This window comes from Pan troglodytes, chromosome 3, assembly GCF_028858775.2.
Source record: "Pan troglodytes isolate AG18354 chromosome 3, NHGRI_mPanTro3-v2.0_pri, whole genome shotgun sequence".
In the NCBI taxonomy this organism is placed as follows: domain Eukaryota; kingdom Metazoa; phylum Chordata; class Mammalia; order Primates; family Hominidae; genus Pan; species Pan troglodytes.
This window is the reverse complement of record NC_072401.2, coordinates 130,282,106-130,296,433: the sequence shown is the minus strand read 5'-3', so window position 1 is coordinate 130,296,433 and position 14,328 is coordinate 130,282,106. Positions and strand designations below refer to the sequence as shown.

The following is a 14,328-nucleotide window of genomic DNA, read 5'->3' as shown; positions in this document are numbered from 1 at the left end:
CCCCTGCTCTGAGCCAGGCTATTCTCCTGATTTCTCTACACCTCTTGTGTCTTGACCTATAACATGGGAGCATTAATAATAAATGGCTGTTATTAATTAATACATGTATGCGTTAGAACACATCATAAGCACTGTGTGAATATTGGCTGTTATTGTTTCTTCTGTACTCTCTACAGACTCAGTTTCATTCATTAATCCCACTATTGAAGAACCCTAAGTTGGCCCAAGGCTTCCCTACAAGAAAGTACAGTGTGATTAAGATCTTGGCTCCTGTCTTCTGTGGCCCGGTGGTGACACCTGGGGTGCTGTACTCAGTAGTGGGAGTTCTGGATCAGGGGAAAATATGTATCCTGAATAGGTGTGACAATTTGCTAGCCAGAGGAGCTGTGCTGGTCACATTTTCACCAGCCATAGATTAAAGTCCTATTGCCTCACATTCTCACCAGCATTTAACATTATTTGATGTTATACTTTATTCCCTAACAGGAATGTATTTTATTTATAGGACAGAATGGTTATTTGTCAGTTAGAACATTTTTCATATGCTTATTTGTCTCTTCAGTTTCCCTGTCTATAAAGTGCCTGTTCATTTCGTTTGCTAATTTTCCTGTTGGTTTTCATAGCTGATTTGTAGGAAGTCTTTGTATTGCTTACTGCTTCCAATTGTTGTGTGAGTTTTCTCAATCTAACCTCTTTCTTTCCAGTTTGTCTATCACGACTTCCCCTGAACATGGAGCTGCTATTCCACTGTAGTCAAATCTAATAATATTTTTCATTCTGATCAGAACTTTGGGGTCTTGATTAGAGAATCTTTTCCCCTGCCCAATATCACAAAGATGTTTCACCACATTTTCTCATTTAAGTTTTTAAATTTTTTTAAGTTTTATTTTTACGTTGAAGCTTGTAAAGCCTTAGTCCACTCCCATTTTAGAGGGAAAGGTGACTAGGGAGAGGATAGAAACCAACAGATCATCTACTATACTCAAAATTGATTTTGGGGTTAAGAGTCCTAAGGCAAAGGTTCTTTATCTTCTTCTATGGAAGAGGGGGGACAATGTTATAGAGGACAGAGTGAAAGAAAGAAGAAAGGATCATAGGATGACTCCATCTGGGAAAACAGTGACAGGAGGTGGTTTCCTTGTCTCCAGGATTCTTGTGGCCAATCTTTCTGGATCAAGCCCATGAAAGGATGCCAACTAACTGGGCGATTATTGGAGCCACTGACACTGTTTAGATGTGCCAGCAGCCACAAGACCCAAAAGCCTAGCCCCAATAATTAAATTGACAAAAACTGTTACCATATGGTGCCAGAAAGAGCCAGGATGGGGACAGAATCTGGTGGCCTAGTAGGGCTGTTGGCACCTGTGGCGAAACCTAGCCAGGTACTTACTGGATATCTCATTTACTTCACAATCATGTGTCCCCACATTACAGGCAGTTGAAATGTGTGGGTCCGTCTTATGTATTATAATGAAATTTTATAAAAACTAGAGACCTTGGTATTTAAATTTTTTTTTTCACAGTGAACATGATCAGTTCCCAAGAAGTAAATTTCAGACAAATTGTAAACATCATATATAATATTTTATTTATAATTTTTGGACAATCAAGGAAAGAGGGAAGATGTTATAAGTAATAGTCATGAGAATGAACTCTAGTACACCTTCCTGTGCTAGAGTCTCAGCTGTCATTTATCAGCTCTCTGGATTTTGGCAAGTCACATAACTTCTCTGAGTCTCAGTTTCCTCATTTATAAAATACGGATAATGAAAATACTCACCTTATAAGGTTGTTCCAAAAAATTAAGTGAGAAAATGCATATAAAGTACTTGGCAATAGTAAGTGCTCAATAGATATAAAATATTATTTTTTACACAGTACCTAGTCTATACAAGCACTTGTAGTACATTATCTTGCATAAAATATATCTAACATTTATTTGATGCATGTTTTAAAATAAATTTAACAGTGCTCTTTTTGGTAAATATTTCTTCATCATAGCTTACCTTTGTAAATAGGCGTGTAATTTTTATAAGCAATTTTCAAGATTGTTTTCAAGTCTTTTGGTAGCCAATAAATAATTACAATTAATATTCATATATGTGTCTGGTTTGGGGGGTGTTTCTAGAAAATCTGAACTGAAGAGCTTCAGATTATTTTAAAAACCAAATAAAACAGATGAGTAAATTAAAACGTCTGTTAAAGAACAACAAAAAAAAGGAAGATGAAACGATCCTTAAAAACTTTTAGTCCCTAAAAAAGATAGAAGCTATCATGAATTTCTACAAGAATATTTGATATGACACCGTATTTGATATGACACTGTAACCTAAAGAATGACAGAAAAAAGTCATTCCAAAGCACTCAACAAATTTTCCTATCCCCATGTAAGTCTGGGTTAGAGTTAGGCTATGAAGTGATTTTTGAAAACTTGGTAAGAACAGAGGCATATTTTCATATCTGGATAAAATATGTGCTATTCAAAATTGAAACTTAATTCTCTATAGTTAAGGAGGAATAAAAGAAAAAGGAATTATCATAATGTGCACACAATTGCTTTCAAGTTATGATACCCACTCAGTGTCATTTACTCTACTGAACCCAACTTATAATTATTAAACACCTTTAACATGCAAAATATATCTGAAGGACTCTCAATAACACAAAAAATATAAGGCAATTTAAAAATATTTTAGGCAAGATGGCTAAATAGGAACAGCTCCAGTCTGCAGCTCCCAGCAAGATCCACGCTGAAGGTGGGTGATTTCTGCATTTCCAACTGAGGTACCCGGCTCATCTCATTGGGACTGGTTAGACAGTGGGTGCAGCCCATAGAGGGCGAGCAGAAGCAGGGTGGGGCATCACCTCACCTGGAAGGACAAGGGGTTGGGGAGCTCCCTCCCCTAGCCAAGGGAAGCTGTGAGGGACTGTGCCATAAGGAACAGTGCATCCCAGCCCAGACATGATGCTTTCCCATGGTCTTCACAACCCACAGACCAAAAGATTCCCTTGGGTGCCTACACCACCAGGGCCCTGGGTTTCAAGCACAAAACTGGCAGCCGTTTAGGCAGACACTGAGCTAGCCACAGGAATTTATTTTCTTACCCCAGCAACACCTGGAACACCAGCGAGAAAGAACCATTCACTCCTCTGGAAAGGGGGCTGAAGCCAGGGAACCAAGTGGTCTAGCTCAGCGGATCCCACTCCCACGGAGCCCAGCAAGCTAAGATCCACTGGCTTGAAATTCTCACTGCCAGCACAGCAGTCTGAAGTTGACCTGGGATGCTCAAGCTTGGTGGAGGGAGGGGGGGTCCGCCATTACTGAGGCTTGAATAGGCAGTTTTCTCCTCACAGAGTAAACAAAGCCACTGGGACGTTCAAACTGGATGGAGCTCACCGTAGCTTTGCAAAGCTGCTGTAGCCAGACTGCCTCTCTAGATTCCTCCCTTCTGGGTAGGGCATCTCTGAAAGAAAGGCAGTAGCCCCAGTCAGGAACTTATAGATAAAACTCCCATCTCCCTGGGACAGAGCACCTAGAGGAAGGGGCCCTTGTGGGAACAGCTTCAACAGACTTAAACGTTCCTGCCTGCTGGCTCTGAAAAGAACAGTGGGTCTTCCAGCACAGCACTCGAGCTCTGCTAAGGGAAAGACTCAAGTGGGTCCCTAACACCCATGCCTCCTGACAAGGACACACCTCCCAGCAGGGGTTGACAGAAACCTCACACAGGAGAGCTACAGCTGGCATCTGGCAGGTGCCCCTCTGGGAAGAAGCTTCCAGAGGAAAGAACAGGCAGCAGTCTTGGCTGTTCTGCAGCCTCCGCTGGTGATACCCAGACAAACAGAGTCTAGAGTGGACCACCAGCAAACTCCAGCAGACCTGCAGCAGAGGGGCCTGACTGTTAGAAGGAAAACTAACAAACAGAAAGGAATAACATCAACATCAACAGAAAGGACATCCACGCAGAAACCCCATCTCAAGGTCACCAACATCAAAGACCAAAGGTAGATAAATCCATACAGATGAGGAAAAACCAGCGCAAAAAGGCTGAAAATTCCAAAAACCAGAACGTCCCTTCTCCTCCAAAGGATCACAACTCCTCTCCCGCAAGGGAACAAAACTGGACAGAGAATGAGTTGATAAATTGACAGAAGTAGGGTTCAGAAGGTGGGTAATAACAAACTCCTCCAAGCTAAAGGAATGTGTTCTAACCCAATGCAAGGAAGCTAAGAACCTTGAAAAGAGGTTAGAGGAATTGCTAACTAGAATAACCACTTTAGAGAAGAACATAAATGACCTAATGGAGCTATAAAACACAGCACAAGAACTTCGTGAAGCATACACAAGTAACAATAGCCAAATTGATCAAGCAGAAGAAAGGCTATCAGAGATTGAATATCAACTTAATGAAATAAAGCGGGAAGACAATAGTACAGAACAAAGAATGAAAAGGAACAAACAAACCCTCCAAGAAATGTGGGACTATGTGAAAAGACCAAACCTACGTTTGATTGGTGTACCTGAAAGTAATGGGGAGAATGGAACCAAGTTGGAAAACACTCTTCAGAACATTATCTCGGAGAACTTCCCCAACCTAGTAAGACAGGCCAACATTCAAATTCAGGAAATACAGAGAAAACCACAAAGATACTCCTTGAGAAAAGCAACCCCCAGATACATAATCGTCACCACCAAGGTTGAAGTGAAGGAAAAAATGTTAAGGGCAACCAGAGAGAAAGGTCAGGTTACCCACAAAGGGAAGCCCAACAGACTAACAGCAGATCTCTCTGCAGAATCCCTACAAGCCAGAAGAGAGTGGGGAAACAATAGTCAACATACTTAAGTAAAGAATGTTCAACTCAGAATTTCATATCCAGCCAAACTAAGCTTCATAAGGGAAGGACAAATAAAATCTTTTACAGACAAGCAAATGCTGAGAGATTTTGTGACCGCCAGGCCTGCCTTACAAGAGCTCCTGAAGGAAACACTAAATATGGAAAGGAAATACCAGTACCAGCCACTGCAGAAACATACCAAACTGTAAAGACCATCGACACTATGAAGAAACTGCATCAACTAATGGGTAAAATAACCAGCTAGCATCGTGATGACAGGATCAAATTCACACATAAGAATATTAACCTTAAAGGTAAATGGGCTAAATGCTCCAATTAAAAGACACAGACTAGCAAATTGGATAGAGTCAAGACCCACTGGTGGGCTGTATTCAGGAGACCCATCTCACATGCAAAGACACACAGAGGCTCAGAATAAAGGAATGGAAGAATATTTACCAAGCAAATGGAAAGGAAAACAAAGCAGGGATTGCAATCCTAGTCTCTGGTAAAAAAGACTTCAAACCAACAAAGATCAAAGGAGACAAAAAAGGGTGTTACATAATGGTAAAGGGATCAATTCAGCAAGGAGAGCTAACTATCCTAAATATATATGCACCCAATACAGGAGCACCCAGACTCATAAAGCAAGTTCTTAGAGACCCACAAAGAGACTTACACTCTCACACAGTAATAGTGGGAGACTTTAACACCCCACTATCAATTAGACAGATCAACAAGACAGAAAATTAACAAGGAAAATCAGAATTTGAACTCAGTTCTGGACCAAGCAGACTTAATAGACGTCTACAGAACTCTCCATCCCAAATCAACAGAATATACATTCTTCTCAGCACCACCTTGCACTTATTCTAAAATAGACCACATAATTGGAAGTAAAATGCTCCTCAGCAAATGCAAAAGAACAGAAATCATAACAGTCTCTCAGACCACAATGCAATCTAATTAGAACTCAGGATTAAGAAACTCACTCAAAACCACACAATTACATGGAAACTGAACAACCTGCTCCTGAATGACTACTGGGTAAATAAAGAAATGAAGGCAGAATAAGTTCTTTGAAACCAATGAGAATGAAGACACAATGTACCAGAATCTCTGGGACACAACTAAAGCAGTGTTTAGAGGGAAATTTATAGCACTAAATGCCCACAAGAGAAAGTGGGAAAGATCTAAAATCGACACTTTAACATCACAATTAAAAGAACTAGAGAAGCTAGAGCAAACAAATTCAAAGGCTAGCGGAAGACAAGAAATAACTAAGATCAGAGCAGAAGTGAAGGAGACAGAGACATGAAAAGCCCTTCAAAAAAATCAATGAATCCAGGAGTTGGGTGTTTTGAAAAGATAAACAAAATAGATAGACAGCTAGCCAGACTAATAAAGAAAAGAGAGAAGAATCAAATAGACACAATAAAAAATGATAAAGGGGATATCACCACTGATCCCACAGAAATACAAACTAACATCAGAGAATACTATAAACACCTCTAAGCAAAGAAACTAGAAAATCTAGAAGAAATGAATAAATTCCCGGACACATACACCCTCCCAAGAATAAACCAGGAAGAAGTCGAATCCCTGAATAGATCAATAACAGGTTCTAAATTGAGGCAGTAATTAACAGCCTACAAACCAAAAAAAGTCCAAGACCAGACGAATTCACAGCTAAATTCTACCAGAGGTACAAAGAGGAGCTGGTACCATTCCTTCTAAAACTATTCCAAACAATAGAAAAAGAGGGAGTCCTCCTTAACTCATTTTATGAGGCCGGCATCATCCTGATACCAAAACCTGACAGAGACACAACAAAAAAAAAGAAAATTTCAGGCCAATGTCCTTGATGAACATCAGTGAGAAAATCCTCAATAAAATACTGGCAAACTGAATCCAGCAGCACATCAAAAAGCTTATCTACCATGGTCAAGTCGGCTTCATCCCTGGGATGCGAGGCTGGTTCAACATGTGCAAATCAATAAACGTAATCCATTACATAAACAGAACCAATGACAAAAACCACATGATTTTCTCAATAGATGCAGAAAAGGCCTTTGATAAAATTCAAAAACCTTCATGCTAAAAACTCTCAGTAAACTAGGTATTGATGGAACGTATCTCAAAATTATAAGAGCTATTTATGACAAACCCACATCTAATATCATATTGAATGGGCAAAAGCTGGAAACATTCCCTTTGAAAACCAGCACAAGACAAGGATGCCCTCTTTCACGTCTCCTATTCAACATAGTACTGGAAGTTCTGGCCAGGGCAGTCAGGCAAGAGAAAGAAAGCGTATTCAAATAGGAAGAGAGGAAATCAAATTGTCCCTGTTTGCAGATGACATGATTGTATATTTAGAAAACCCCATCGTCTCAGCCCAAAATCTCCTCAAGCTGATGAGCAACTTCAGCAAAGTCTCAGGATACAAAATTAATGTGCAAAAATCACAAGCATTCCTATTCACCAATAATAGAAAAACAGAGAGCCAAATCATGAGTAAACTCCCATTCACAATTGCTACAAAGAGAATAAAATACCTAGGAATACAACTTACAACCAATGTGAAGGGCCTCTTCAGGGAGAACTACAAACTACTGCTCAAGGAAGTAAGAGAGGGCACAAACAAATAGAAAAACATTTCATTCTCGTGAACAGGAAGAATCAATATCGTGAAAATGGCCATACTGCCCAAAGTAATTTATAGAGTCAATGCTATCCCCATCAAGCTACCATTGACTTTCTTCACAGAATTAGAAAAAAATACTTTAAATTTCATATGGAACCAAAAAAGAGCCCGCATAGCCAAGAAAATCCTAAGCAAAAAGAACAAAGCTGGAGGCATCATGCTACCTGACTTCAAACTGTACTACAAGGCCACAGTAACTGAAACAGCATGGTACTGGTACTAAAACAGATCTGTAGACCAATGGAACAGAACAGAGGCCTCAGAAGTAACACCACACATCTACAACCATCTGATCTTTGACAAACCTGACAAAAACAAGCAATGGGGAAAGGATTCCCTATTTAATAAATAGTGTTGGGAAAACTGGCTAGCCATATGCAGTAACCTGAAACTGGACCCCCTTCCTTACATCTTATACAAAAATTAACTCAAGATGGATTAAAGACTTAAACATAAAACCTAAAACCATAAAAACCCTAGAAGAAAACCTAGGCAATACCATTCAGGACATAGGCATGGACAAAGACTTCATGACTAAACACCAAAAGTAATGGCAGCAAATGCCAAAATTGACAAATGGGGTCTAATTAAACTAATGAGCTTCTGCACAGAAAAATAAACTATCATCAGAGTGAACAGGCAACCTACAGCATGGGAGAATTTTTGCAATCTATCCACCTGACAAAGGGCTAATATCCGGAATTGACAAGAAACTTAAACAAATTTACAAGAGAAAAACAAAGCCCTATCAAACAGTGGGCAAAGGATGTAAACAGACACTTTTCAAAAGAAGACATTTATGCAGCCAACAACATATGAAAAAAAGCTCATCATCACTGGTCATTAGAGAAATGCAAATCAAAACCACAGTGAAATACCATCTCATGCCAGTTAGAATGGCGATCACTAAAAAGTCAGGAAACAACAGATGCTGGAGAGGATGTGGAGAAATAGGAACACTTTTTTTTTTTTTTTATGACGGAGTCTCGCTCTGTCGCCCAGGCTGGAGTGCAGTGGCGCAATCTTGGCTTGCTAGGAACACTTTTACATTGTTTTTGGGAGTGTAAATTAGTTCAACCATTATGGAAGACAATATGGCAATTCCTCAAGGATCTAGAACTAGAAATATCATTTGACCCAGCAATTCCGTTACTGGGTATACACCCAAATAATTATAAATCATTCTACTATAAAGACACATACACATGTATGTTTATTGCAGCACTATATATGATAACAAAGACTTGGAACCAACCCAAATGCCCATCAATGATAGACTGGATAAAGAAAATGTAGCACATATGCACCACGGAATACCATGCAGCCATAAAAAAGAATGAGCTTGTGTCCTTTGCAGGGACATACATGAAGCTGGAAACCATCATCCTCAGCAAACCATCACAAGAACAGAAAACCAAACACCGCATGTTCTCACTCATAAGTGGGAGCTGAACAATGAGAACACATGGACACAGGGAGGGGAACATTGCATACCGAGGCATGTTGGGGGGTGAGGGGAAAGGGGAGGGAGAGCTTTAGGACAAACACCTAACGCATGCAGATCTTAAAACCTAGATGACAGGTTGATGGGTGCAGCAAGCCACCATGGCACGTGTATACCTATGTAACAAACCTGCACTTTTAGCACGTGTGTCCCAGAACTTAAAGTAAAATTTAAAATAAATAAATAAATAAAAGAAAACAGCAAAGCAAGAAAATCACATATAGATAGAGCCAGAGACACAATGAGACTGTCATTCTCTAGATCAAACACTGTCACATGTCATCATACTTGTAACCCAAAGCATCCTAACTTACAGATTAGGAACAGAGTTACATACTGTGAAAAGGGGTCACTTCCAATGAAAAATTTTAAAATTTTAGTATCTCTATATGTAAGTCATCTATCTCTATCTGTCTATCTATCTCAATGTATCTACCTACCTATCTATATTGTTTGTTTTATTCTCAATTTATAAATCAAACTAAATTGAAGATTGTTACTCTCCTTAGTTTTTAAGATACATCAGAGACACATTTGGGTGTGAGCTACACCTCCAAATCTTCTCTAGTCACTAATTATTGAGATTCTTTTGGATATAAACAAGTTTCCCAAAAGATAATACTGTGAACACTCAAGCGTTTAAATCTTGTTTTCTATAAACAGCATAAATTAATGGATTTTGAACTTTTGTGATTAGATTAAAAAAATAATTAAAACAATATATACACTTAATACATGTGATGCATTCTGATATTTTCTATATACTTCTCTGTTATATACAATCTACTAAAAGATTCTATAATCCACTCACTAATAGGTTTGTAACCTGGATTTTGAAAAGTCACTGATAAATTACTCTATTGTTTTTGAAAGAAGATAATCCTTTCAAGAAAAAAAAGGGTGACTTGTCACTGTTGCAAAGAGTATAATATAATGAAAGGAAAACAGATTCATTTACAATCTTTAGATTTTCTGCACAAGTGGACTATGAGATGACCATTCAGAATAAATTTTTACTAAATCAATCATATTTCTCATATATAAAGATAAAAGGTTATTATAGTTATTGCAAGTTATTTAAGGGTATGAAGTTTTGCTTGCCAAAGGTTCCATGTCTTCTGAAGCTTGTCTTTTGATCTTTGATAAAAACAAGCTAGTAAAAGCATTTAGTACAGATGAGGCCTGGGATTTCTTTCTTTCTAATATTCCAGAACAATATGATACATTCCCTATTGATAATAAATGTTAAGAGAGTTGCATTCAGATTAGCCACTAGTCCACACTACAATAATGATTTTCATGTGTTACACTGCTGCAACAAATAATACTCTAGAAGAGCTTAGGGGGAAAAAAGTGGTTCCCTTAGTGAGTGGCTTATTAATAAGGAGTGGCTTGAATACTCATCTTCCGTATTATGTACTGCCACATAAAAGTGAAGGGCTTATGAACCTCTTTTCTCTTCTACGCTGTTTTTATTTGTAGAATAGGGGAGGAAGAGATCTTGGTTTAATGGTTTTATCTTGTATTATTTTATTAAATATATTTTTCTCACCATTTTCATACCCTTCTTCTTGAGTGCCTATAATATGAATATTTGTTCACCTAATGGGGTATTCTATACATTCTGTAGGCTTTCTTCATCCTTTCACATATATTTTTCTTTCTTTTGTTCTTTTTTTCTTTTTCTTTTTTTTTTTTTTTTTTGGATGTGCCTGTGTTATTTCAAAAGATCTGTCGTCAAGTTCAGAAATTATTTCTTCTGCTTGTTCTAGTCTGCTGGTGAAGCTCTTGATTGTATTTCTTTTTTATTGCATTCTTTGAATTATTCAGCTCTAGGATTTCTGTATGGTTTTTAATGATATCTCTGTTGAATTTCTAATTCAAATCATAAATTGTTTTCCTGATTTTATTGAATTATCTGTCTGTATTCTCTTGTATCTTACTGAGTTTACTTAAGATTATTATTTTGAATTCTTTTTGTGGCATTTCATATATTTTCTTACGATTGGAGGCTTCCTGGAGAACTATTGTTTTCCTTTGGAGGTGACATATTTCCTTGCTTTTTCATAGTTGATATGTCCCTATGTTGATTTCTACACATCTGGTAGAAAAGTCACTTCTTCAATTTTATGGGGTAGGTTTCATAGAAAAAGAGCAATTTGTATTAATGGGTCTTAGAGTGTCAGTTGGGTGGGGTGTGTTGGTCTTCATTTCAGGTGGATGCAGTAGTGTAGCCTCCAGGTAGTTTCTTTAACTGAAATCCACACTAGTGGTGTTTGTGAGTTTTTCAGTGGCCTAAGCTGAGAGAATTTGTGGTGACGGTGGTGTGCCTTTGCTGGGATTGGGCTCACCACCCTATTTCTCTGGTCAGGGGTACATGCATGCATACAGTAGGTCAGCCACCTTGGGGTCTGTCTTGCCATGGTTGAACCCACAGGACTGTTACACTGGCCAGAAGCACAGACAAGTGGCTGCTTGGTTGGCTCAGGGGCATGTCCACTGGGGACAGCCCATGGGGCTGTTTCTCAGGTCTGGGACATAGGCTCTTGGCTGCTTGGCTAGCCTAGGGATGTGTCCACCTATTTTTCAGGTCCTTATTGGGAGCACAGGGCCAGTGGGAAGGCCCAGGGGTGTGTTTGTGGTGGGGTTAGGGGAGGATGTGAGGGTGCAGGGCTGTTTCTCAGGTTCTGAGTGTGGGCACATAGCCGACTCCACTGGGTGTATCAGCTGCTCGGATGTTCAGAGACCTCTCCCACTTGGAAGAAGGCATGCAGCAGTTTGGCTGGCTCGAGGGCAGGTTCGTCCTGGGAAGGACTGGTACACTGTTCCTCCTGCCTTAAGCATGGGTGGGGGTTGGTTTCTCTGCCATGCAAGACCAGAGTCATAGCCAATCCTGAGCCCAGACTCCCCACAGCTGGGTTGTGAGGTTCAATCACCCATGTGGGTTTGGCATAATGAAGATGGAGCCCCAGTGCTGGAAAAGCACAGTGGCTACTGACCTCAGAGCAAGACACACTCCAGAGATGGCTCAGGTCTCAAGATGGCACCATGCTGCAGCAGCTTGGCTCACAGTGAGTGAGTAGGGGTGGGGAGTATACACCTTGTACTACTAATCCAGTGCAACACAGCTGCATAAATTCCCTGCAGCTCTCCAAGATGGACTCGGGGCTTACAGGAACTATGGGATTCTTCTGTTTAAGGACTATAGGTGTTTGCGGTAGCAATGGGGCTGGGGGACAGTGGGGATCTCCTGCTTATCCTTTTCCCACATGTGAAGTCTCTCCTGACTCCAGGTATATCTGATCCAGGCAGAGAAGATGAAGCTGCAGACAACAGGTACCTCCACCTTACCCTCCTAGACTTCCAATCACTACTCCTCCATCACACTCCAGCACTCTCCCTTCAACACCGTAGTCAAAATCTTAGCTGTTTATTCATTGCCTTGGTCCTTTATTGTGGTGGGAATGAATGCCAGGTGTTTCTAGTCAGCCATCTTGCTGACATCACTCTCAATAGCTTTATTTTGTAGATGAGTAATGAAGACTAAGAAAGGCAGCAGCATAGTAAATAAGTGCCTTCTCTTGAGAATCAAATTCCCTGGGTTCAAATCCACTACTTCTCAACTGTATGATCTTGGGCAAGATACTTAACTCTGTAGGTCTTAGTTTCATTAACTTTAAAAATAAGCATTCCAAGAGTATCTGACTTTCTTTGAGATTGCTGTAAAAAGTAAGGGTAAAGTTCTTAATATAGTTTCTGAAAAAATAATAAGTAGTCAATAAGTATTAGATATTTCAATGAGGCCACTTGCACAAGGTCAGGCAGCTAAAAGGAAAGCCCAGTCTATTGTGGGAGTATAAGACATTTGGTGTTTCTGCTGTGTATGCCAAAGCATACTAATGATATTTAGTGATATTAATGATATTAATAATATCACTAACTAATATTATCTTTTTGCCATTTTTCAAAAAACTAATTCAAAAACATACATTTGTTTTTAGCATAATTTTTATTTCTCTGAATGCTCAGACTTCAATTTACAGTTTGGTTTTCTATTTCAGCAAAGCTATCTCTTCAAAATATATACTCTAGGTACTGCAGTGCTTTAGGGCATTATTACAAACATGGGTTTTCAGTGTACTATTGAGTCAGAAATGCTGTTTAACGGAAATTACAGGTGATAGGCTGCCAAAAGAAAATAAATTTTTACTAAACCTTGCATTCTCTGTGAATTTTTCAAGAGTGCAAAGTAAAAAATTTACAGAACACCCAAAGCTCTCTCAGGAGCCAGTGATGTAGCTATATATTATTTCATTGTAATTCAAATAAGTAGTAAAGTGAAATGTCATTTGACAGCATTTCCTATTTCTCCTTTATATTACATATTAGATTTATAAATATCAGACAAAAATTTACTCGTAGATCCCATTACATGGAAAAGAATATTTTAATTACTGGTTATTTATTATGAAATAAAATAAAATATGCACAGACACCCCTCACTTTTCATAGATTCATGATTTCTGGCTTCCTATATTCCTCATGCATGTGTCATCTTAGCTTCAGAGGTAACTCTTTTTACTATTCCTTCCATGAAAAATGATAGTTGGTAAAAAACAGAGTTACAATAGTCAATTTTATAAGTTTTGCTCTTTCAGAGCAAATTAAGATAAGAAATTATCAGAAAATGAGTAGGGCCCAGGAATGGTGATTTAACAAAAAATATGCTACACACATACACAGCACATTTTATGCTCTCTCTCTCTATATATATGTTATATATAAACATATATATTATATATATATATATTATATATAAACATATATATTATATATATATATATTTAGTTAGAAGATTTGTTAGACACATATTCCTCTTGGACTTAGGTGCCTTAGGCTGGATACCCCTTCTACCCCTGACAAAAGCAGAGGGTTGTGTGCAGTGCATTAATTTTGGAATGTGATTCTAAGGAATGGGATTGGGAACTTTGAAAAATTAAATAAAGCAAGCCAATCTAAGATTGCATTTTTAAGCTGATCAGTACTGTAGGTAACTGAAGAGCCTAGTGGAGTCCTACTGGAGACCACTAAGGAACTATACAGAATGCACTTCAGAATTGTCTGCCCAAGGGACGGAAAAGGGGAGTATTTATCCACTGAATCCTGTCCCTATTGTCAATTCCCTCAAACTTCCAGGTTTGCATATACGTCAGAGTAGATTAGCAGATTCCCACAGGTGTTCCACATAACTGAGGTGTCAGAAAAGCACTAATACAGAAATCTA

At 38.8% G+C, this 14,328-nt stretch overlaps 1 protein-coding gene across 4 annotated transcripts in view; it reads right to left on the bottom strand.

The window, feature by feature from the left end:
• C4H4orf33 (chromosome 4 C4orf33 homolog) overlaps positions 1–14,328 on the bottom strand; it is a 38,809-nt gene that overhangs the window by 2,503 nt on the left and 21,978 nt on the right. For 2 of the 4 annotated variants that reach the window (XM_016952218.4, XM_016952219.4), the window contains exon 6: positions 1,566–3,464. In XM_016952218.4, coding sequence (XP_016807707.1) covers positions 3,287–3,464 — 178 coding nt within the window. In that variant the 3' untranslated portion in view covers positions 1,566–3,286. Of the gene's footprint in view, positions 1–1,565; positions 3,465–14,328 lie in introns of those variants that run through there. The other 2 variants (XR_010156703.1, XR_010156704.1) reach the window with 2 other exon arrangements.